A 26,335-nucleotide genomic window follows, 5' to 3' on the forward strand; every position below is an offset into this window, starting at 1 on the left:
AAATAGAGGCTGAGTGGAAGCCAACCACCTCTTTAAACCAAGTCACGCTCTCTATCAGCTGTCCTTCCAGTCTCTCTCTGCCGTTTACAACAAAACACAAAAACGACAATAACAGCACGAACCCCAGCATGACTCGATTGCGTGATTGTTGCTTCCGAAGATTAAGGGGGGGATAAGCAACCAGTTGAGCATCAGCTGACCGAGTCAGGAGCCATGACAGTGTGAACTGAGCCAGTGAAGAGATTGCAGATTTTGCCACTAAGCTGCTTTGGGCACAAAAATGACATCTGCAATCCCCCCCTCACTTCCTGTGACACATTTTTGTTTCATAAGATTTCCTAGAAATGTCCATCGGAGGGCCGGAGTTTGGAAAATTGCACACAACACGACACTTTTAGTACACAAACAGAGCTCAGGGCTGATGCATTTAGGTGCATACCGTACACACGAGCACTCCGTTTTCCACTTTCAACTCCTACATGAGTCCTCTCAAGGTTAAAGAGTCCATCAGGATGTGTTTGTTTGTGATTGAGGGGGCGGGACGTTGGGGTTAGCTTTGGTGCGAGGACAGTTGCCAATTGTATTCCAGTGAGAAGTCTAAAAATATCATAAACACACACACACACACACACGTAACTACCCAGTCAAATAAGCTCGGGGACAGAGCATAGAGAGTCAGATTCCCGTGAGGAATCAGTGGAATGTAAACAGCCCACCCACACACACAGAAATCACACACACACACACACACACATTCAGAGTGCCGTTTCAGAGGCCGTGAGACGACGGCCTCATCTGGAAAACGATGCCCCAGAGAACAGTGCAGTTTGTTGGGATTGTCCTCCCGGTTTACCCCCCTCTGTCCTTGCGCCGTCCTCCAAGAAGCCCCGTGAGAGGCGACAGGAATGCAGCTGCATGCTGGGAAATCTGTCGGAAACGTCCCGCGTACACAATCTTACAGAATTACGGGTTGGAAGACGCCGCTGCAGTCGGCCGCACTGGAGACATTAGCGTTTAAAGCTAAACCAGGTTTACTGAGGTTTAATGAAAAAGTCAGACTGCATTATTCTTATTATCCCTCACCTCAGTAATACGGCTCACACACACACACACACACACACACACACACACACACACACACACACACACACACACACACACACACACACACACACACACACACACACACACACACGCAATACTTCATTCTAATCCTATGCATGGCTCGGATAAGTGACATCAACCCTCTTGTTAATAAAGCCCTCTGGGTCACACACAGATTTTTTTTTACAATTTATACGATGCTGAGTGTGTGTGTGTGTGTGTGTGTGTGTGTGTGTGTGTGTGTGTGTGTGTGTGTGTGTGTGTGTGTGTGTGTGTGTGTGTGTGAGTGAGTGTGTGTGTGTGTGCTCAGACAAATCATTTACTGGCAGTTCCCGTACCCAAGATGCACTGCAGCTGCTCTTAAAGGACCACTTGTAGGAGAGCTCCACTTTGTGTTAGTGTGTTGGTCGGGTTTTACACGGTGTGTTTTACTCATGTACACTAAGTTGCCAAAGCCCTGCTGTCTTTAACACTTTCTCAGCCATACGACACCATTGTCGTGTTATTATGGCCCACATAACCAGCTGCTGTGGAAATTACTTTCTGGGTCGCTGGGGGATTACTGTATGGCTAACGCGGCGGCACAGAGTCCTGGGGGCCACAAATGGGTCAAACGCCGCCTCGTTTCACAAGTTGCACAAAGAATAAGAAGCAGCAGAACCTTAAAAAGCTCGTTCCTTCGAGAGCAAGAATCCACAAGGGGGCTCTTTGCACTTAATTAGTAGGAGCAAGTCTAGACAGGCAAAAGCAAACAGCAGCAAATTTCCTGTGTTTTGGCTGTTCCCCGGGCCTTGTCATGTCATTAGCCTTGTGTCGTAGCTTTGTAGGGTTAGCCTTCCGCCTGCATGCGGCCGCCGCAGCTATTGTTCTGGTGACAGGCCGCTAATAAACAGCTGGTTGCACCCCATGACGCTGCGGTAAAACTAGCCACAACTTCAGCAGCGGCGGGCCCCCTCGGGGGTTTGAAGTGGTCCGACTTTGAAAGAGGGTAGTTCCCATTGTTTGAATTTGGAGATTCTCTCTTTAGCAGGGAGAACAAACCGTGTTCAATTCGGCTTTCAAGTCCTGTTGGCAAAAATTAGCCATGAAGACACTGACGTTTTGAAAAACCGTCATGGGTGAGGGGAACAAATACATCTGAGGAAACATAAAAGCCACTGTTTTTGTTATAGCCAGCAGGGAAAGGTAGAAAAAGAAGAAATCATTGAGCAGTGAATTAAAAGTGAAAATATAAGCGACTTTCCAAGGAATCTAAAATAAAAGTAAATGTAAAGAGAAAGAAGAAATACTTCTTTGACTAGAAGGTTCATTTCATTATTCTTAGCAACCTTTCTTGACTACTGTATGTAAAGTATCACTTCCCTCATTTACCCCCTAACTTTATTAAAATGAGAGAGAACATATGATATGATGACACAACACACTTTATGATGGCCTTATATTTCACTGTTTGGGCCTCACGCCCCGAATGCACAGATAAAATAAAAAGTGTCAAGCTGACGGTCCTTTCATGAGCAGATCCGTCAAGGAAAAGAAAGATGTAACGGATGTTTGGAGTTACTCCAAAATAGCCCCACCTTATCCTCGAAGATTTCTACAGGAAATGAAAGAGATAGAGTGGAAGTGAAGTAGAAGAAGACATGAATTGACTGCTGAAGCACCACAAGCTGCTGGGAGACTCAATTCAGCCCCTTAGGAGAGTCTCAACACCTTTGGGAAGTAAAAAACTCTCGTAATAGAAAGTCATTGATTTGAGATCTTGAGCTCTGACACACGTGCCGTCCAAATTGAACACCGAGGCGCTTCTTATTCACCTCAAAGTCTATTCTCATGAATATTTGATGGACGCGTCAAGCCGATGAGCCATATGATGATTCAATAATGAGCTGCGGAGCCTGAACCTGGAGCGTCATACCATTTCTGTAATACTAAGAGCAACAGCGAGGACCGGATGTGTGATATGTGACACGTGTTGTAACCTGGACTCAAAGCTGCAGCACACGCGGTGTTCATTAGTGCTTTGACCCGTGGAGAGGCAACGCTGACGGTGCAGAAACCCCTGGATGAGTCCACCGACGGAGGAACCATCAGTGACTAGTCAGTGACAGTGCTATTGTAAGGCATCGCTTTTGGCTGTGATGACTTACGGTGAACATCTGTCATTATGTTTCACCCTAAATTATTCACCCTAAAAAGTCGATGAATAAGTAATGGAGTTGTTGTAGCCTGTGACGATCCTCTCCGCCCCGTCTGCCCGTTACAGCAGGTGCTGTTGGTGGGCGTGGCAGAGTGACACAACAGATTCATCATGCTTTTTTAACATCTCCCCCCCATGTTCGGGGGGTCGGACACGCTCCCCGGGTCTTGTCGCAGCGCGTCCCGATAATAGGCTGTAAAAATGACAACGCATAACGGCGCCCTCGGAGACACTCAGGGACGCTTCACCGGATTCAAAACAACCTTGAAGTGTGGCGTAGGAGTGAGGGAGGGATGACACATCCGCACAAAGACAACACGCGTTACACATCGATTATCTGGGGTGTTTGTTAATGCAACACCTGGCATGCTGCAATCATGTTCAAATCTCACAGGGATGGTAGACGGCAGAAGGGACGCTTGTGAGGGTTAGAGTATCTACTACAGTAAAGCGTTTAAATAATCCTTCGCATGCTTTCACTCCATTGTGTCGCTGCGGTTTAAGAGAACAATATCTGGCAGGTTTACGTAAAGGAAATCATCTATGAAACCTGCTGTCACCCTTCTTTACAGAGCTGGGCTGAGGAATGGCTCTCATCGTTCTCATCCACACACAGAAATATGACAAATAGGAGTTAACTGAAGACGTTGCCCTGCATTTTTTAGGTGTGACTTTTTTTAAAGTGTGCATTTACAGGAAGTCACAGGTAGACTGTGACTAAAACGGTGCCAGCTGCTGTGAATGCCACAGGAGCGAGTTACTGGCAGGAACTGAGCGATACGGCGTACACACACACACACACACACACACACACACACACACACACACACACACACACACACACACACACACACACACACACACACACACACACACACACACACACACACACACAGGGGTCCTCCCGCTCATTTGTTGTAATACTCCCACAATCCTTTACTCTGTAAAATGACACAGCTGCCAGACATATCCTCTCTGTTGGCGCCTCAAACCTCCACTACTTTCCTTTCTCTCTCTCTGTCTCACACCCACACCAACACCCACACCCAAACACACACACACACTCTACAACCGCAACATATCTTAAAACAACATCCATCTCAATGGGCGATCATAATTATTTATGCAATAGTAATAATAAATGACACCGCCTATTAAAAGGATTTAATCAATGTGCACAAGCGCGCGCATTCATCACCGTGACGACGGGATAATTGAAAACAAACTACAATCTACTTTCTGTGACAGAATACAAATCGCTGTGTTTGTTTGGACTGCGGGGGAAAGATGAAACGTAGCGTGCTGCTTCCCGTCTGCGAGGACAGAACACACCCCGTTTATGCAGTTTTATTTAACAGACAAATATTCACAAGCACACACATTTTTTTCTTCCTAATCCCCATATCGTTTGGTTTTTATACTTTTATAGTATAAGCCTGTGTTTAGTCCCTGAAGGTACTTCTCCAGGTACAACATGAGGGGGAGGATCAGGAGCAAAATAGAGCAGAAAATCAGGATACGGAGGACCCACATGCCTAGCTGGCACTGTGGCGATGCCAGTCCGTCCATCCATCCCCTAGCAACCCTTGTAACCCGGGGCGACAAGCGCCTTGACGAAGACAGAAGAAGAACTCAGTGCTTATCCGTTTGATTGTTTCCAAGAGGCCGATAATGCAGAGCTTTCAGATGTGCACGCATACTGAGACGGGCATAAAAACACTTGTGCATGCATGAAAACACGTTGACACGATATTCATGAGGCGCATGCATGCACACACCCTTTCCTCTGTGCCATTACCCGAGTGATTGAGTTACCGAGACAAGTCAATATGCTAGCTCGCATTGAGGAAAGAGAAATCGATGGCGGTACACTATCCATGCAATTCATCACCAGCTAACGAATCAGAACGCCTGTTGAGGGCCAACAAGATAGAGAGGTGCAGCAAAAGCAGAGACGCCCTTCTGTCCCGTGTTTTTTTCTGAACAACACCCCGATATCCGCGGAGGGGGATTCGTGCTCACATTCAACAACGCTTTGATCCGCATCCCCTGCAAATTCTTGTTGACTGAATCTGCGTGCGCTCGTTGGTGAAGTGAAAAGCGGGCCAAGTCTGCTAGAATAGATGAGCAGGGTGTATATGCTTTAACTTCCAGCCAATCAGGGGATGCAGGATGACAGCGCGGAAACACGCGCGGGGAGAAAAAAAAAAAGCGCCGACATCAGAGCGAATAGGATGTGAAGTTTCTGGAACGGTGACGGTATTTTTGGGAGACGCGCCGCCGGGAGGTGGGGGGGCTTTATGTTACAATCTCTGCATGGCTTCTGTTCGCTGATAGAATGCAGAAAAGCAACAGGACTCATCCACATTCATTTGCTGGCAGCTGTTGCTAGTTTCAATATCTGGAGAAATCACACATTCTCCAGGACTCCCCCCCCCCAAACACATCTCCTTTGGGTTTCTTAACTTAGCTATTAAGCCGGTGAGCATTGTGTGTGTAACAGGCAATGCAGAGTCATTAGCCGTGTTGCTTTCAGCGTACAGCATGCTTAATGAGAGGGCATGGCAACGCTGTCGGAGTGATTAGTTGCTGCGAGGGCTGAGGGCCAACGCCGGCTTCTGTGTGTACGTGCAAAAAGCAGGGTTCTTTTTTTTAAGTACATTTGTATGTTGGAGGGAAAGAAGGGGAAGTGTGTGTAAAACTGAGAAAGGCAGAGAGATGGAAACCCACATTTACTTTAATTACCCCCCCCCCCCCCCCCCCTTTTGTTAAATTGCTAAAAAAGCAACACTTAGTAGTCACAGAGGCAGAGATCTGTATTCAGAAGCCAAACCCAACCCTTTTTTTTTATGAGGCATTGTGTGGTTGAGAGTAGCCTAAAAATAACCACCATAACACGGTTGAGAAGAAGCTAATCCCCCAGTCTCATTTGTTGCTACGAGTCAGGCTTTTAATTTACCGCTTTACGACCGTGTGTGTGTGTGTGTTTATTGCCATGACTCGGTGTGTATGTGTGCATCATTACAAGGGGAGGCGAAAGGTGCTTGTATGCGGATGGGAGAAGAGAGAACTGACAAATAATACAGCGGGAAGCATGCTGTTGGAATTCCCCCGGCCTGCCTCTCTCCTGCTCCGGTACCGCCACCGCCTTCTTTAATCAAACACGACCGGGAAGGGCTGAATGGTTTCTATTTATTGTGAGATAAAGACAGGGCTCGGTCGGACCATTTTTCAACCTCCCTGACAAACTGACAGAGGATAATACTCTAAACATTTATTCAAATCAGAGCAAGAATGCGGCAGCAAAGCACACAGTAAAAAGAGAAGCAGGAATCTGTGATCAGCTCATATTAATCACCTTTATGGTCCCAGTGAGCCATGAAAATCTTCTAGTGCAGGGTGTTAGTTGATTAATCAATGAGTTGCCCAGCAGTAAATTAATCTGATTGCTTGATAAAACAAACTATTTGAATATAGCATCTATTATTCCATGACATGTTTAAGCCAAATGTATGATTTAAGAAAATAACCTGCAAGTAACCAACTTTTAGGGCTTTTTATCCAATCGTTTTCAAGACACAAAAGATTCCTCATTTTCCCAAATTCCTGGTCCCCGTTTTCTCTCCCCGTCCTCCGCTCCATCCTCACATTCCTCTGGATTTGTTCCTGAATGCGTCGCATCCAAACCTCCACCTTAAGTAGAGCCTTTCAATAAAAGTCCAACTGTTATCCCCTCCACATTCTCTCAGGATGACTTCATGTTTGAATTCCTGCTTCACGTCTTGCCTACAAAGAATGTTTGCAGTCGACGGTAAAAGAAAAGTGTCCTGGTGAGCGGAAGCCCTGCGCTATGAATTACTCATCCATCCCATGCGTCCCACGCTAAACTGTCAAAACTATAGGCTTCCACTTCCTTCTCATCTCCTCTCCTATTTTCCACTTCGCTCACCTCTTCTCGTGTCCTTTGCTCCTTCTTTTCATCTTCTAATCCCCCGTTTTCTTTAACTTTTCTCTCCACCCATCATTTCCTCTCCCCGGTCCCCCAGCATTCGTTAAAAGCTCAGGGGCCCCGGCTCCAGTTAAAGGCTCCGGTTCAAACCCCTTTTCATGTAGCTGTTCACCGCAGCTCAGCTGAGCACCCCGCTGTGGCGGTCTCTCCGTTTTTCAAGCTCACATTTCTCCCTTTTAAAGAGGTCCATCTCTCCCTCTCTGGCACTAGATGGTAAACCACTTTCATCCCCCCCCCTCCCCTCTCTCTCTATCTTTCTTCCTCTTGTCAAAACTTCCACTCCTGCTTTCTGAAGAAAAGGTGCCGCTTCCGCAACGCAACTTGAGCGTTTAAGCTTTGTCGGCATTTTTTTCCAAACACGCTAATCCCTGGGACAAGTGTGCACGCTTCACAGCCTCGCTGAGCGCTGTTAAAGAGAAGGGGGAAAAAAAGATTAAAAATCAAAGATACACATTTGACAAAGCTAAGCGTGTTTACAGGAGTCAGGGTTCAACTGCAGCACATGACCTCTGATGACAATGGACGCCATCAAATGTCCAACCAAGAAAGAGAAGCAGCCAATCCTCACTTTTCAGAGGCTGGAACCAGGATCGCTTTGAGAAGTTTTTCTACTTCAATGTGACTTAAACAATAAATCGATTATGAAAAAGGATTCCTGATTAATCAACGAGCAACCCACAGGTCTGAGTCAAAGTCTGCCCACTGCACAGCATATCATGATTATCCTGGCCAAAATAATTGCCATTCACGATTTGCCTTCAGGTGTATGATTATTCCGATTATTATTGCTTCCCAAAATTCATAACTGCATTATTACCAAATAGAAGGATCAATGGATTTTTCATAGCCCCAAATATCTTTTTTTATAACTTGATAACCTTGATGTTCTGTCCCTTTATATGAAAAAGTCAAATCACAGCAATCGTTAGGTCACATTTTGTTTACACGGACACATTCCAACATAGCTCATTCAATAAGTGTCCCATTATATTCTTGGGCAGCATGGAGGGAAACTTTTCATGAAGGAATCTAAGAAAAACATCATGGAGCAACTGTCCGGCAACAGAAAGGCCCCGAACTTAACCCAACAATCGACTCTTTGTTCTTCCACTTGGCTCAAACATCTTTTCCCCCAATTCTATTTACTCACTCATTCAGAACTCTCTCTGTCTAACTCTCGGCATGTCACTCTCTCTTCGTAGCTCGGTTTCTCCGTTGCGTGTATATATATCGACATTGCCATTGTCTCGTCCTGGATAGTGCCAGCAGACAACCAGCCCATTCACAGGAACAGAAGGAGACGGGAGAATAAATCCCCTGGATGATAGTTCCAATGTAACCTAACACGTGCAAACAATCCTAGTGGCCGTAATTGCATCCTGCTCAGGCTTTCTTACAATTCTCATGTGGCAAATTGTTGCATTCAGACTGTCTCATCCACACGCACACACACACACACACACACACACACACACATCACGCTCTCTGGTGACATATTGCCCAAACATCCATTAACAAATACTGTCCCTGTAGTAAACAGTCATTCGCAATCAAGCTTAAGGCTCCTCTCCGGAGAGAAATGTGTAAAACTAGATGCTCATTTCCTCCGTAGCAGCCAGATAATAGCCTCAAACGATCAGACTCTCTGAGCCGAGAAATCCAAACTGATCACTTCCTGCAGTCGTTATCGCTCAACGACAAAAGCATCGTAAGTTATTATTTATTGTCCAGTTAGCCAATGAGCTCGCTAACGATGTTAAGCTCAGAGATTTTGTCTTACAAATCCAGTCAGCGGCCGCGTAACAAAAGAAAGTTGTGGAGCCTCTGTGCCTGGCATGTTCCCACCTAGCTCACATGTTAGCAGCTAACCTGCCAGCTACAGTCGTTCAGCAGCTACGACCACGCTTTTAGTGCTGAACCAATTACTCAATTAATAGATGAATAAATGTATCTAATGGCAATGAATTAACTATTATCTGGTTCCAGATCGATGCTTTTCTTTCTCCTATATCATTAAATTCATATGAACACATTGTGATTTGAAGGTGTTAGCTTGGCCTCGGAGATACAACCTTGGAATATAACTGAAAGAAATACTGATGCAATCATGTATTTATGACAGAGTGAGTTGGCTTCTACTCCGAACTCTAATCAACCAGAACTTGTTTCACCTGCTCCCTCCTCTCACCACCAGCACTATGATGAGTGAGTGCAAAAAAAACAGATTGTAAAGACTGGTCGAGTACTTTCTTCCCCGTACTATTGCATTTTTTATCAGAGTGCACACATAGCAGAGCACGTACCCGCACCTTGTTTGTCTAGCAGCTTATATTAATACGCCGGTGCCCGTTAAGATAACGGGGGCATTTCCTATTATGAGCCTGCTGGGGAAAAGGGAAGAGGGAGGTACGCTTTAATTGTACGCAGGACAGACTGTCTCGTGTGTGTGTGTGTGTGTCTGTGTGTGTGTGTGTGTGTGTGTGTGTGTGTGTGTGTGTGTGTGTGTGTGTGTGTGTGTGTGTGTGTGTGTGTACCCGACTGCCTCTGCTCAAGATGAACGCCAGTGGCAAGGATGCAATAGAAAGAAAGTGAGAGAATGTTAAGAGGAAGGAGTGGAGGAGACGGAGTGATCTAGAAAGAGGAATCGAAAGGAGACAAATAGGAGGGGGAAATGTGAACAAGTGAGACTTGGTGGTGGACTGCTAAAGAGGAGGAGGAGGAGGATAGGAATGTATGATGAAGAGGGGTGAGAGGTGGAGAATGGAGAAAGGGAGGTGGGAGGAGGGTGAAGGAAAAGGAGGAGAGAATAAACAGAAGAACAGGGCCAAAGAGACAAATAAGGTTGGGGGGGGAGGGGGGGAATGAAACAGATAGAGTGAGAAGGCGTTAGATGGTCTGAAACAGCCTGAGGTCCTTAGTGATGGATGGAAGCCAAAATGATGGCCGTCCCATACTTCATCTGCACAGAGCAGACAACCAAATATCACCTGATACGTGAGCGTGCCCGCTGGCCATAAGTTGTGTCCAATCACACATTTCACTGCATGCATGTTAAGCAAATGCAAAACACACACACACACACACACACACACACACACACACACACAGAGGCGTCAGAAAGCCAACCAACAATCATCTCTTTGTCTTTTGTCATCGCGTCCCCAATGACCCCCATTGAGCTCCGGTTATAAACTGCGCAAGAACAGATATTCTATTTCTCTCCAAACACATGATGTCAAACACCTGACCGCATAAACACATGATGACCGTATTCATGTTGACAGAACACTGCCTTACAGTATAGGGCTAGTTCTCACACTGCGATAACAAAAACAACAAAAAAATGTACAAGAAGAAATCATTTCTCGCTCGTTTTGACAATTTTGTTTTTGTAGGCTAAGATGCCCGGAGAGAAAAACACAGAGAGGGACGCAAACCGGGACAAAGGCTTGCTTGTACATGCACATAGTTGAGTCTGACATGGAGGTAGACAGAAGAAAAACACAGATCTTACACAGACAAAGAGAAACAAAACAGGGGAATGCTGCACAGAATAGAAATAAGACTGTGTGTGTGTGTGTATGTGTGTGTGTGTGTGTGTGTGTGTGTGTGTGTGTGTGTGTGTGTGTGTGTGTGTGTGTGTGTGTGTGTGCGTGTGTCTGTCTGTGTGTCTGTGTGTGTGTTCTGTGCAGTCCCTGCAGTGCTTCAGCCAGCAGAGTGTGAGATGAGGATCCTCCCTTTGGGTGACATTATAGCATCCCTGCAGTGTGTGTGTGTGTGTGTGTGTGTGTGTGTGTGTGTGTGTGTGTGTGTGTGTGTGTGCAGGTCTGCTGCATCAGCAGCACTTTATACCAAGGAGAAGGGACAGTTCACTCGCCCATGTCCACTGTCCATCACCTCAGCTCACCCCACCACACGCTCTGCATGCTGGGGATCATTTTGCCGCCGTAAATTCGTCCAATACGTGACACATGCACGGCAACATTTACCATCTGAAGGTGCACCGTGTCCGGCAATGATCAGAACCATACTTCCGATAAAGCTTGAGTCACAGAGAGGATGTTGCTAGGCGCCCCCCATCCTCCCGGACCTTGGCATCACTCCATTTGACTTAAGAACAGGAGGCAGCAATAACAGCAGATAGCTGCCCACGATACCAGAGAATTGGCAGTTCAGCAAGAGAGTCTAACAGACCTGGAATCAGTAGAATTTGAATAAATATATGTAAAAGGCTCTATTTGTTTTCTTCGTTACCTTGATAACGAGATAGACAGCTTCTTCAAGTCACTCATGATGAGTGTAAATGTGAAATAAGCTTGGGTAAACTGGCTCCTCCTCCTCCCCCGTTCTCCAGTCTTTATGCTATGCTAAGCTAATTGTCTCCTGGCTGTAGCTTCATGTTTAGTGTGTGTGTGTGTGTGTGTGTGTGGCATCAATCTCCTCGTGTAACTTTCTGCAAGAAAGAAAATAAAAGATATCAATTTAAGCTCTGACTTTCATTCTCAACCTTGGAAATAGTAGTTTGACGAAACGATCCCGACTGAAGAATGACTCGCTCGCTTAAGTCGAGATGATTCTTCATGAACAAACTCTGAATGGAGTTTTGATTTCTACATCTGAAGGTAATGACGGTGTACCAGAATGCAAGTCACTTCCAACGCCACAACCCCCCCCCCCCTCCCCTCTCTCTCTCTATGTAGATTCTAACATCAGGGTGTGAATACATAACAACCTGGGTTACCCACAATTCCTGGGGAGAGAGACTGATTTCCCATTAGAGCTTCCCTGAGGCAATCTCAGTTAATCGCATCCGCAGTGTTTACTTGCACTGAACACGCCACTCTCTCTCTCTCTCTCTCTCTCTCTCACACCTCTCGCTTTCTAACTCTCTCACTCCCTCTGTCACACAGCCAACGCGACACGAAGCCACCACATCGCTGCACCTCCCACACTACGACTCGCCATCTTGTAATCGGGAGCATTTAAGTCGCTGTAGGTGTACTGACAGGTGACAGGTGACAAAAATCAGGCCTAAAGGTCGCCTGGTGTGTGTGTGTGTGTGTGTGTGTGTGTGTGTGTGTGTGTGTGTGTGTGTGAGTGAGTGAGTGAGTGTGTGTTTGTTTTGGCTGGTGAGTATCCAGGCAGGATCAGGCAGGATTTAAAAACAAAAACTGTACGTCAAGACAAACAAGTCTGGCGTTAACATTTTGGCATTCCTGAGCCCAGATGCTTACATAATGATGTCAGCTGTTTCTTGTCTCAAAGGTGTTGCCTCTGTAAGCGAAACATTTCTAAATACACACTTAGTCACACACACACACACACACACACACACACACACACACGGTTGAAATAATCTTCTGTTCTTAAAGCCGTATCACTTTTTTCCGTACCGTGGTCACAGGCGGCGAATAGAGAAGTAATCAAAGTCAAACATTCATAATAATAATGTGCACTCAATAACCTCGGAGTGACGAAGCCGTATAAGTTCATCTCCTCTATAAATTCCCCCACTGGATGATAAACTGTTACCACGGAGATAACCACGGTTCAAAGATTCAATCTATCATTCATTAACAAGTGTAATATTTAACATCTTAGCTCAGTGGAACATGAGGAGTCCCTCTGCTATGAATAAGCCGCTGGGAGCATTTCCTGATCTTACCGAGGTGGGAAGGAAAAAAAAGAGTACGCAGCAGATTTCAAGTGCATCCTTTGAATATTGTTTACTTGAGTCCCGTCAGAGGAAGAGACACTGGGTGCTCTAATAACTGCCACAAATGAGATTTTAAAAAAAAGCCTAACAAGTGCCCTTTACGCCGCACGGAACAAATGTGAAATCAATCCTGCGAGGGTTCGAGGAGACGAGGCACCAGCGATAACCCAGCTGATGCGCTGGAGATCAATACCCCCCTTTTTTATTAGCAGAACTGCTGTGTCATGTTTTATTCCCCTCATCCGTCGTACCCTTCATCTAATGGCTTTCATTCCCCACTCCGCTCACTGACTGAACCCTCTAATCTCTATCAGGCAGATGAGACGAGACATTCTCCGAGACCGCCCCCTGATCTGGCTGCAAAGTTAATGACTAATTCTCCCCCAGCAGATCCTTCTTGTGCTTTCCAAAATAAAAGAGCTCATATAGCCCAAAAAAAAGCATTAAAGATAGTGGATGAATGGGCATCGCTCCATGCAGTCACAGTAAATGACAGGGCTGACTCCAAATGATGCCAAATCACATTAAAGACGATTAAATGCTTAAATCGCACAGAAATATTAATCACAGACTCATTGCAGCATTAACGTTAAAAAAAGCTGGCTTTCATGCAGGAGTGGGAACGGAGAAAACTATTTCAGATAAGCTGAATAAGCTGCGCATACATGCAAAGTTCAGACCGAAACGCACGCCAGACCGTAAGCATCCTCTGCTTGTTGACGGCTGAACGGCCTGCGTGAGCATTTCCTCTTTCTCCAAAAACCCCACACGCGAGGCGAAAACCCCCACGCAGCTTAAACACACCTTTGAGCTGAGTCAGGTGAGGCTACATGAAAGACTTCCAAATTCAATTCTGTTTAAATGTCATCGGGGGCGAGCGCAGCAGGAACTCAACAGCACATAATGGTGTTTTTTCCCCATTTTCTATCCAGAATCCTGCTTGACAGTCTAACTCCTCCCCCAGACTCAATCTTCCGCCGGATTCCCATGGGAGCGCGTCTCGGATGGACAGGGGGTGTCAAACAGGGAGTGCGAGGTAATTGCAAAAACTTGGGGTGCCGAGCCAAAGGCTCCACTGTTTTTGCCCGCCAATGACGGGGTTGGGGTTATTGCTTGTTAAAGCCTAAGTGAGTGTGAAATGCGTGCAGTCTGCCTAACGACGTCTTGACAGCCTATGATGAAACTCTACGTTGGCAGCAGTGTGATTATCCTCGGGACCGGCGATGCAGCATCACTGTGTTCTCCATCAGTTCCGGATACACCAGGACCCGTTTAAACAAGTGCAGGGTTACAGGCAGCTGTTCAGCCTCCTCATGCAAATGACTTTCTCCAAAGTTGCTATGACTCAAAACCCTACATCGAGAGAAAAAAGCACCTAAAATGCACTTAGATTGAAACCACTCTAATATCCGTCTGTTCAATGTAAAGCTGCAGGAGACGGTTATTAGCTTAGCATAAAGATACGTCCCTAGCAACCTAGCAACAGGTGACTTTAACAAACACACATCACAATTAGAGAAAAGAACAGATGAAGAAAACATGTCATCAAGAGCCCGAGCTGTGAGAAAACACCCAAACGCCCCCCATTCAGGCCTGAAGGGGAAAATGTTTGGACAGCTTGAGTGCGATCCTTTCAATTAAGGCCTGTGTGAACAGACTTGAACCGGTGCAGTTTGGTCAAACTCCTCCTTTTGCTCATCGCTCATCCCCCTTCTTACGTGCAGCAGCTGCACATACCCGGCCACCGTCTCCGTCCAAATGCCGGCATTAGCAGCACGCTATGAATACTCCGAGGTTAAAACTGTCACAAAGCGGGTCGTCCTCTTACATTTGAGGTCAGAGATTTGGTCGTATAGACATCAAGCTTTGTCTCTCTGAAATGTGTGTGTGTGTGTAAGAAAACAGGGTGGGCATTTAGGGGGGGGGGGGGGGGATTTATTTTCTTCATTTTGCTTCCATGCCGGACTCAAACACAGACTGTTGTTTGACGAACTCCACGCTCATTTTTTGGGCACGGTTACAGATTTGGCATTAGTAACAGGACTGCTGCCAGCGCCTGCCGTTCATTAATGTTTAGCGTTTTAACACGGGGAAGTGCAGCGAAAGCAAAGGGAAGCTGAAACAAAGTGCATATTGTGTTCGCCGAGAAAGCCAGTCTGCTGGAGGGCAGGAGGCCTGAAAAACGCAACAACTGACACATCAACGCAGAGTGCAGGGGGGGGGGCTTTCTACTGGCGACATTTGGCTCTGTGTGTGTGTGTGTGTGTGTGTGTATGTCTATGTATGAGGGAGATGGGTGGGGGTTGAAGAGAGAACCCGGCCAGAACTGACAGAGTGTGAAAAAGGGTGTTTATTTATTCGGCAGCTGAGCAGAGGAGGATAGTCTGATGTACAGTTTCGGAGAAAGATGCTTGTAGAATAGTGTGTATTCTACAAGCACACAACACACACACACACACACACACACACACACACACTGTGAGTTTGGTGGTGCGTGCATGCAAGCTCTATAAGGAAGGAGAGGCAATGTTCTTGTCAGTGTCAATAAGGACAATGCACGTCGTATGGTATCCAGGGGGCTTAGCAGCATACACACACACACACACACACACACACACACATATATATATGAAACCAGGCAAGAAGAAGGAAGTTCATTTGCATCTCAGAAACAACAAACCCACAAGTTACCCACTATTAACCCACTAATGTGGTGAGGGAGACGTGCCAACCCGGAACTAGTGTCCTGTCAATACAGCCCATGTTCTCATAATACTGCACTACCTGTGATGTAAGTCCCTGAACATCATATCACATGATGAATGTAAATTGTGGTTATAGAAATGTGGCAGCATCAAGGTTAGACAGTGATGTTGCATTAACAAAAGACATATTAAAACATTAAGCAGCAGATTTGTGGATTTTTTTTCAAGCTGCAAGCCGATTTTAAAGCAGACCAAATTTAGAAGACAGAGGAGGCACAGCTGCTCCCCGAATACTGAAGCGTCACCGGGAGCGCGAGCGGCCCCGCGCCGTTTAACGGGAACAGGACCCGCGAGGAGTTCTTGGTGGAAGGCAACAAGTCCCGGTTCCAGCCGGACTCACACTTGGTCCCCCGAGCTCAGCGCTGAGTCTGCCGCAGTCACAACCACAGAGCGGGCTCTGTCAGCGAACTTTCCCCGATGCGTCCCTCCACAACACACACACGCGCGCGCGCCCGCACGCGCACTCGCATCCCAGTTGCGGCAGTGACACAAAAAAATAAACAGCCGCAAGAACACAGAGCAACTTTTACACGGAGGCGTGACGGTATGAAAGCAGCGCTTACCGGAGGGAGAGGGCTATCCGAGGATCTGCATTCAGCGGCTGTTTGAACACAAAGTGGGCTGGTTTTTGTTTGGTGCGCGTGTATCCTTTCGTCTAAAGCTTCCGGTGCGACATCAAAGACGCGGGACTAGTGATGTTGTTGCCCGGGGAGGAGACACGCAGACGGCGATGCGACTCTTCCTTCACCCTGCTGTGTGCACATTTCTGGACGTGAGACACACGGAGCTGCTCATTTCGGTCTGCCCCGCTCTGAGCTCCGCCAGGCAGCAGGACGCTGCTGGGAGGAGGAGGAGGAGGAGGAGTGCTGCCGCCGAGTGCTGCTGCCGCGGCGCGAGGCTTCATGGGAAGTGTAGTCCACAAGTACTAAGCTGACATTGGTAGAGGTGCTGCTGTAAGACACTTTTTTGAACAACTTAAAATAATGAATTTAAAAAATAATAATTATAATAAAAATGCAAATAATAAGAGATAACAGAATAATTTAGATAATTAAATACAAATAATTAAATACAAATATATATATATATATATAATATAAGCCGTAGTGTGTGTGTGTGTGCTACTATCATCTCACAATTGTGTTTTTCTCCAAGTAAATATGGGATCTCTCTCTCTCTCTCTCTCTCTCTCTCTCTCTCTCTCTCTCTCTCTCTCTCTCTCACCCTCTCTATCTCACTCTTGAGACTGATATGATTTTTGATTTGGGGCTACAGGATGTAAATAGAATGAACTTGACTATCAAGTATGTTGAAACAAATGTTTTTCGTGTGCTATAAACTAACCATCACAATTAAAAAGTAAAAAAAAAGAAGCTTTTCTTATGCTCAAAAGCTAGAAGGTTGAAACAGAAGAGATATTAGAAATATATTTTTGTTTTCACTGGTAATGCTTCTATGATTTATGAGTCATGTATTCTTCACACTCCTGAGGACACCCTAGTAGTTCCTCAGGGAGACAGAACCTGAATATAGATAGAAACTTGAATAATAAAGTGCTACTTCCTTGCTCACTATATTTAACCACGAGGAGGACGTGTCATATATGTTATTATTGTGCTCAGGCAGAGAATGTGATAAATGAAATCCTGCACCAACACAATACCTCTTTTCTTTGAGGTCAAACATCCCCTGGAGCATTCATTGTTTCTGAGCGCTCTCTCCCCCACTTTCGTATTGCCGGACTTACAGTACAACTACTTCATAAGTATCTGCGTGTGTGGTTGGGTGTGGGGAGTGCATAGGAAATGCTTCTGCCTCGCAGGAGCCGTAAGTCTAAATTTAGTGCCCCGTGCCTCCACTGTCGAACTGTCACAGGCTGCGTCGGACTGTCGGCCGCTCAGGAAAGAGACTTGAGGGTGGATTGTACAAGCTGGGGTGGGCTGATGGGCTGAGAATAACACGTTTGCTCTACACATACACACCCAGAACACGGGGTGGCTATAAGACACGGCAGCTATTCCCAACAGAGATGTAGGAAGTACAAATGCAAAGGAGGTCTTTTTCTTGTAGTGTGTGGCAATGGTTTTTTTCTCTCTTTTCCGGAGGCAAAACAAGTAAAAATGATCAAACCACAGAAACTTTATTATCAGTTTATTGAGAAAAAAAAAAAAAAACCTTAAAGTTATTAATATTCATGCGGCCAAGAGATCAAAACAGATGATTCAACTTCCCCTTCGAAAAAATTACAAGGCTTTGATATCATGCAGCAAACTCCCCCATCTCTCTCTCTCTCTCACACACACACACACACACACACTCATTTCACAGCAGCAATCCATGCCATAATTAAATTTGACTTAAGTGCTAATGCAGGACAAATTTAAACGCGTTTCCATTTCTGACATGTTTCTTTACTCTGACAGGCGTTTGACCTTTTTTTTTCATCCACTGAGTGCAGGAAGCAGTAGCTGGAGACTGTGTCCCATCCTCCCTGTCTATTTGATTACGAGATGTGTCTGTTTGATTGTCTATTTGGAGAGCGGCACCTCCCTTATTGACTTAGTGCAGTGACAGACCCCCTCGCTCGTCCCCTCCTAACATAATTCTCCTCTGTGACATCGTTTGTCAGATTCACAGGAAGGTGCCATAGTCGGTTTCCCCGTGAGGTTGCTAATAAGCTTTGTCATGTCATTGTGAACAAATGGTGCAGTTTACATACTGATAAACTATATAAAGGCTGTGAATATTACAACAAGTGACGTTATTAATATTACCGCATGCTTTAGAGGACACCTGACATTATAGAAGAGAGCAGAAATGTAGTCGACAACTGCAGAATCCCCAATAGTCATCTGATACACAGTGACCAAAACACCAGGCCTCAGCACTGAAAACACCTTCTCTGGAGCCTCTATTGGAAATGCATTTAAACATAAGCTGTGCAGCTTAACAACCCATAACTTTCACGCCTCACCTCACACACATTTATGCACCAACTGTCATAGAGCAACAACAAGATGCAAATCAAAATGTTGTCAAGGTTTTTGAAGGATTGTAAGGAAGAGGTGGAGTTTCAAATATAAATCACAGAAAAAAAACAAGTAGCAGAGTATTAACAATTACACTAATGAACAAGCATATACATAGAAACGATATAATCACACGTATGTGGTGTGCAAGCTCAGATAAAATCCACTTTATATCCGTATTAGAGAGAGCTTTGTGTACCATACTCATCCATTTCCCCTAGTCTGGTAATTGATTTATCCTCTGGCGCCCTCTAGTGGCCCGCGTGACTAGCGCCGAGCTCTCGCTGCCGAGGTTAGAGGTCACAGCAGAAAACATGGCGGCTCCCAGTAAAGCGGCCGTGGTGTTAAAGGCTGTGAAAAGAATAACGGTTCAGTTTTGTCCGTTCGAGTCCAACGTCCGGTCCACACGGTAAGAGGAGTGCGTGTTCAATGTTTCGTTGTGTCGGTGAGTCGTTTCTGTGTGACTCGACAGGATGAAAGCCGTGATTTAACGATGAGGCGACCGTCAGCGACCAGACCAGTGAGCTAGTTCCGTCTTTAGGGTGTTTATTTACGTCACCTAACAACTCGTAGTTGTCCATTTGTGATGATTGTGCTTGTGAAGAGTTCGACAAACTAACAACGCAACCCATGACATAAGGATTTCCCTTCCTACAGTACCTCTAATATGCATATGCTTACATGTTCAGGTACTGACCTACACAAGGAAGCCCATTACTGCAACGTTATTTTATGCCAAGTTATTTTATTATGAGATGCTAAGTCATTATTATGAGATGCTACATCATTATTTTGAGAAGCTAAGTCATTTTTATGAGATGCTAAGTCGTTATTGAGATGCTAAGTCATTATTATGAGATAATAAATCATTATATTGAGATAATAAATCAATATATTGAGATACTAAGTCATTATTATGAGATGCTAAGTCATTATTGAGATACTAAGTCATTATTATGAGATACTAAGTCATTATTATGAGATAATTAATAAATATTTTGAGATACTAAGTCATTATTATGAGATACTAAGTCATTATTATGAGATGCTAAGTCATTATTATGAGATACTAAGTCATTATTATGAGATGCTAAGTCATTATTATGAGATGCTAAGTCATTATTGAGATACTAAGTCATTATTATGAGATACTAAGTCATTATTATGAGATAATTAATCAATATTTTGAGATACTAAATCATTATTATGAGATACTAAGTCATTATGAGATAACAAATCAATATTTTGAGATACTACGTCAATATTTGTGACATACTAAGTCAATATTTTGAGATACTAAGTCAATATTTTTTGGAAAGTTTCTTGTTATTCTGACATCAACATCTCATTATTTTGAGATGCTAAGTCAATATATATGGTTAACAGTATGACATTAAATTTAGAAATTTTGAATCTTGTTAAAGTACCCAAGGTGGGAAAGTGCTAGCAAGATGTTTGTGAGCTGTAATGTTCCAACTTTTCAGGCATTACTTATGAATTATATACATTTATGTGTCGGCTGATTGAGTCAAGGAATGGGTTTCTCTTTTATTTCTGACAGTGGCGTAAATGGGCTTCTGCCAACAACATGTTTGACACGATTTGTCTGAAATTTAGTCTAAACTTGGTCTGAAATTTAAAAAAAAATTTTTAGATACTTTACATATTCTCGCTAATAAACTGGCTAATAAGACCTTTTCACAGCAGCCATTTCTACGTGTCATAGCAGGGTAAACGCAGTACTTGATGAAACATTTTAAGCCACTACTGTCAGCCAGCAAACACAGAACCAGCTGGCCCTGGCCAACCTAAATGAACAGCCCCGTAATTAATGAAATACGTTACACCTATGTGAACCCTGGCTCGTTAGACTGCTCGTGTAAACCATGGCCCTGAGCTATGCTGGGGTTAGACCAGATAACCAAACGTCACCAACCAACAGGAGTAATGCAGGTGTAACGTCTCCCACCCTTCTCCCCATGTGGCGCAACTAAATACATCAGAGGGTCAGACAGATGTCAAGCACAGCCTGCACACGTCCACACAGTCACCAGATGAGTGGAAACATCTGTGTTGGTTCGTTTATGGGGCATTAAGGACCATTATTCACATATGTTAGTATTGGTGATAATGTCATACATAATGTAAGCCCTATAGCCTTATATATTCACATAGGTAGGTTAAGTAAATGTAGCAATACCGACATTGTAAAAATATTTCAAGTTGACACATTAGCTGAAAATGGGAATATTCAAGTAAATACAAGAACCTCCAAATTGTACTGAAGTACCGTGCTTTAATGAATGCACTTTATTTTCCACGTATCTGCTGTAATGTGATCATCCTGCACTGTGCTCCTCTCGCCCCACAGAGAGTTTCTGGCCTCGGTGTGTTCAGAGAAGGCCAGAGCCACCAACATGAACTGTGAGGTGATACCGATGGTGAAACACGACAAGTCTGAACCCATTGTGGATATCACGTATAGTAAGTTCAAATGGTGGGAGCAGACACAGTTTATTTTTAATTCCCAGTTCAGATTCCTGGCGTTATTTTTAAACCACGGAAGATTTTTAAGGTCATAAACGGTCCTGCAGTCTTTTTTATATTTTTTATCCCTGTGGAGTAATTTGTGTTGTTTACTCTGGTTTGTGAACAAGTCTAGAGTTTTTCATTTTTATACAGTAAGGGAATTATGAAAGAGAGGATTTTGAATCTGTAAAACATCAAACGGATGCTATTAAAGTAAATATTTAACAAGGACACTTGTCTGTGAGAGACAGATGTATCAACAAAAAAGTAAGTTAAAGTCCCTCGAGGTGTCGATAATGTTGAGAGGTTATAGATGACGTAACTTGATGGCATGCAGAGTACATTCAGTACCTCATAAACAACTCAGGACTGAAATGTCATGCTGATGTTGTGACTGCAACGCATCACTCAACACACAGTGAGTCAAGAACTCTGCAGAAGTAGAAATGTCTGCCACAGGTCAGCAGGACATTCTACGGATGTTGCCCATTGTGTGTTACTCACATTAACGTTTCACCTTCTTTTTTTTTTTTTTTTACAACCGAAACAAGGACAATCGGTCGTTATGAGTCATCTCATTGTGTCTTTCTCTCCTGCAGTAGACGGAGATCAGCTGGTGCTGAAGGGAGCAAAGTTGACCAGCGGCGAGATGCTGAGTGCATTTCAGTCGCTGTGCACCGCCAAGGACCCGCAGGGGAAAGTCGCAGCAAAGAAATAACGGTTGTCCTCGTGTTAAATATATCTGTATTTAGCTGTGTATATTGTATGTTTATTATTAAAGAGCGTCATTTAAATGTGGTGGTTCTGGTGTGGATTGACCTTTGATTCCCTGAAGCCATTGTTTGTGATGTGACATCATCTGGAAAAGCGCGATACAGAGTCGGCCACTCCTCTTCCTCTCGTGTCTCGCCATCCAAACTCCTCCTCGGTCGAAGGATTGAATCCTAGCAGATGTTCTTTGCTGAGCTTAGGCGTCAAATTGGAAAAAAAATACTGCACCCTCTTAATGGGGAACTAGTTTCACCATTCGCTATGCTTTTTTTTTTCTTCTTCTCTGTATTAAAGACATCAAGTGCTTTAACTGCTAAAAAAAAAAAAAAAGTGCTGTGATCAGTACAGGGTCATGGTGTGTCCTTGCATAATGTGGCGTTTTCCTGATAAAAGAGATCATTCCAGCGTTTGAGAGAACGTTATGCAAGCTCCAACCTTTGACACAGCAGGCTTAAATGTAATTTGGCACAGTTTTAGATGCAGCCCCAGTGAAAGGGGGAAAAAAAACCTTTCACCCAGGCACAGATAACTGAAATCCTGTCCCCTCCATGAGCTACTCTCTATCCCATTAGTAGCTGTAACTTAATGGATTTTCTCCACGGATGGATTATTATTACATTCATGGTTTTTCATGTAGGAAATGTGTTTTCATCATTTCTCTGACGAGCTGAAGCACGTTCCTGTAAAATCTGTTAGACGTTGTAACTAATGAGTAATTAGTGAGCTAAGTAATGTATTAACACATTATAGATGAGCCAATAATAAGAACAGGTTGGAAGTGTATCCCAGTAGCGTGTATAATACAACCATGAATATAACTAGTCCATTATTAAATCATAACAGGTTTCTTTTCTAACTGTCATGTCTGCAACATTCCTGTGTATTATCAAATCATCAGAAAATAAAGGGTTTCAATCATAAATTCTGCAGATGCAACGGATATGGTCAATCTAGCCGAACCACGTGTTTACTGGCTTATAATTGATCCATGAAGCGTTAGTAAATGATTTAATAACCTTTAATAAAGTCATTAGTAAGCATTCATGAGGGAATTTAAGCTAAATAATGGTTAGCATTCCCCCACTACACCTCCCATGAGTTCCTGACAGCCAGCCACTGGCTTCAGGCTCATGGGATATGTTGTTTTTGCATGCTAACAAAACAACTGTTTTTCTAACTTCGTTAAAATGACGCCATGTTGGGATTTCACCACACGGCCACAGATGCACATTTACCTTTAGAATATGAAACAAGAACACCCGGCAGAATGAATAAAATCAAATAAAACATGAGCAAAAAAAGCCCATTTAGTCACACAGGCTAAGCAGCAAGAAGGGAGGCGGGAATTCCACGCTTGTTTGTGTGACGTCGCGGGCTCTGATTGGTTCCCGCCGCGTCGCTTGATGCCGGGCTGGCCCTTTAAAAACCAGTGCGTTCCCACAGTGGAGGACAAGTGAAGCCCAAGGGTCGCTCCGCTGGTCGCAGGTCGTCGAGGATATCTCATCGGAAACCGCAAAGATGGTCGAGAAGTTCATCGGGACGTGGAAGATGATTTCCAGCGAGAACTTTGATGATTACATGAAAGCTATCGGTAGGAGGCTCAGCTGGTGGTTTCATTGTGACTCTAAATTACAGGTTGCTGAAGGGGAACTCTTATGTCAAGTAAATGTGGTAGTTGTATATTTAATTATACCCCCCCTCCCCTCCTCCCGTCCCCGCTGTGCAGGTGTGGGCTTCGCGACCCGGCAGGTGGGAAACCGGACCAAGCCCAACCTGATAGTGACCGTGGAGAACGGGGTTGTATGCCTGAAGTCTCAGAGCACCTTCAAGACCACCGAGATCAAGTTCAAGCTGAACGAGCCGTTCGACGAGACGACCGCAGACGACAGGAAGACCAGGGTTAGTCAGTCAGTCCGGGGTCCGAGGGAGTCCGAGGGGGTCCGGGGTCCGAGGTTCTGACGGCTTGTTGTCTGTGTTGTCCCCCCACAGACCGTGGTGACCCTGGAGAACGGCAAGATGGTGCAGAAACAGAGCTGGGACGGCAAAGAGACGAATATCGAGAGGGAGATTGAAGATGGGAAATTGATAGCGGTAAGGATTTAATGTTTCTTCTTCTGGAAAATTCCACCAGGTAACTTGTTACTCTGTAACTTTTAAATGCCTTAAATTAGTTTGTGTTAGTCGTGTAGAAGTGCTTGTATTTTATTTTTATTTTTTATTTTTTTTTTTGTAACGTGTATTTGTAGTATATTTTACCAGCTGTTTCAATAATGCAAATGTGATATTGTCACTACCAGTTATGCCCATCACCATTGTGCCCACATTCCACTTGAGGGAATAAGAGCAAACTATATTGGAAAAAAACCATTGCAATTAAATACAGTAAAGACAGCATAGTCTCCAATAGATAGATAGATCTTTATTGTCATTGCAGGTTCAACAACACTTTGTTAGGAGCAGCTAGAAAAAACAAAACAAATCTAAATATATAAATGTAAAGAATATAAATATGAAAACAGCAGTTATGGACTACGAATAGTGTAGTTTTTCTGTATCACAACACATTAAATTAAAGATAAAAGTCACTTTTGTGAACACTCCATTAGGAATACACTGTAAGAAACTGTGGAAACATATATTTTTGGTCAAAACGGATGCAAGGATTTATTTTTTTTGCAACGGTGCCTGATCTGTCTCTCTCCCCCACAGAAATGCATAATGGGAGAGGTGATCGCGGTGAGGACGTACGTAAAGGAGGCGTGATGGCGTCCCTTGGGCTCCGCTTGATGCACTGCTAGATGACAGGCTCAGTTCAATGAGCGTAATACCAAACCAAAGTAAAAGCGTGTACTGCTCCTCCTTATTCTTTATCTTCACTGTGTTGCCAAAAAAAAAAAGAAGAAGAAGAAAACATCAAATTTCTGTGCCTAGCTGTTCTCCAACATGACAACATTTGGTTTCATTTGGAATTGTTGTGATGATTTGAATAAAAACCGATGGAAACATTTGTCAAAGTGGCGTCTCCGTGAGTTCATTGGGTGTTACGTTTTATCTGGATGGCGTCAATTATGACATTCTTGACAGCCTTCTCATCATTAGGGCATGCTGGGGAATGCTGCACTCCTACTGGGAACACGCCGGCTAATCTGACAAGCTGATTTCCTGACTGTAATGGTTTATTCCCATGCTCGGGGAATACTGCAACTCTTCCACATGCACTCATTTTTTCCAGCTACTTTGGCTCCTTCCTTAATATTCTCAAAGGAGAAAGATCAAAACATATTCCCCATTTTAAAGGTCAAAGAAGTAGAAGTCGGCCATCCTGATGATATACGATGTGTGTTGGCAGGGACCCCTTTAGGAATGTGAACTCCTTTTTAGAAGAATTGAGAAGTTCATGCGGAGAGGTCGGCGAGGAAATGTACTCCATCGTCCTTTTTTTGCGAGGTCAAACATTTCCCGTTGCACATGTATTAGCAGCTGTGCATGGAGAAACTAAAACACACCGTGGGTCATCCCCACCATTTGGCTGCTGGTGTGTTTCTGTATGTAGGGAGGAGGGGGAGGAGGGGTGGGGGGGTTTGTTCCAGAGCCAATGCTCACTTTCCCATGACAGGAAAAGGGAGACGATAGCACTGATTAGACCTAATGGTGGAACCAGGTGGAGATATGGGTCAGTACTTTTCGTCCCCTTCTGCTTTGGACAATGGTACGGCAGTATCGAGGAAGTGTTCAAACGTTGGGGAGATGCCAAGTGGATGAGAACATCCAAGGCTAGCGAAAGGTCACCAGTGTAGAGTTGTATTAGGATGTCTTTGGCTTGGTTTTTAACGCCTCAAAGACATTTCCCTTTGCAGCTTAAGAGACATTTTTTAAACCAGCCAGGTCTCTATAAAGAAAAAAAACAAGAACTTCCATTCCAGCAACATCCTTCATACACTTTATACACACACAGGCTGCGATTGCAGATGAAAATGACCCTGTATGGCTCTTACATGCTGCACTCATGTTAATTAATGTGCATTGTCTCTTCTTCAATAACATGAACATATTCTAGCATTGGCATTTTTATAGTATATTGTGCTCATATGATGTATTTACCCAAATAAGATTGTCTGCTCTTCAAAATAAAGTATGCCATAAAGTCTCCAAACATGCTTTTTTGTCTTTGTTGGACATACAGAAATGAGATCTGTGGGAAAAGACAGAAACAGA

The 26,335-nt window shown here is 44.3% G+C and overlaps 4 protein-coding genes across 4 annotated transcripts in view; 3 read left to right on the plus strand and 1 right to left on the minus strand.

Annotated features, from left to right (window-relative positions):
* Window positions 1-16,607, minus strand: part of pag1 (phosphoprotein membrane anchor with glycosphingolipid microdomains 1) — a 38,092-nt gene extending 21,485 nt beyond the window's left edge. The window contains exon 1 of the mRNA XM_084031554.1: window positions 16,355-16,607. The gene's annotated coding sequence lies outside the window, so the exon portion shown is untranslated. The remainder of the gene's footprint in view (window positions 1-16,354) is intronic.
* dtnbp1b (dystrobrevin binding protein 1b) overlaps window positions 5,512-26,335 on the plus strand; it is a 199,837-nt gene continuing 179,013 nt past the window's right edge. Inside the window, exon 1 of the mRNA XM_084031570.1 lies at window positions 5,512-5,515. The gene's annotated coding sequence lies outside the window, so the exon portion shown is untranslated. The remainder of the gene's footprint in view (window positions 5,516-26,335) is intronic.
* On the plus strand, window positions 19,115-22,616 carry mrpl53 (mitochondrial ribosomal protein L53). The gene is made up of 3 exons (XM_084033104.1): window positions 19,115-19,229; window positions 21,192-21,304; window positions 21,949-22,616. Exons 1-3 carry the CDS (start codon window positions 19,135-19,137, stop codon window positions 22,065-22,067), a joined length of 327 nt encoding a protein of 108 aa, XP_083889230.1. The 5' UTR covers window positions 19,115-19,134; the 3' UTR covers window positions 22,068-22,616.
* Window positions 23,569-25,134, plus strand: fabp4a (fatty acid binding protein 4a). Its single transcript, XM_084032142.1, has 4 exons — window positions 23,569-23,711; window positions 23,847-24,019; window positions 24,110-24,211; window positions 24,830-25,134. Exons 1-4 carry the CDS (start codon window positions 23,639-23,641, stop codon window positions 24,881-24,883), a joined length of 402 nt encoding a protein of 133 aa, XP_083888268.1. The 5' UTR covers window positions 23,569-23,638; the 3' UTR covers window positions 24,884-25,134.

Source organism: Eutrigla gurnardus, assembly GCF_963514095.1.
Source record: "Eutrigla gurnardus genome assembly, chromosome: 17".
Taxonomy (NCBI): Eukaryota; Metazoa; Chordata; class Actinopteri; order Perciformes; family Triglidae; genus Eutrigla; species Eutrigla gurnardus.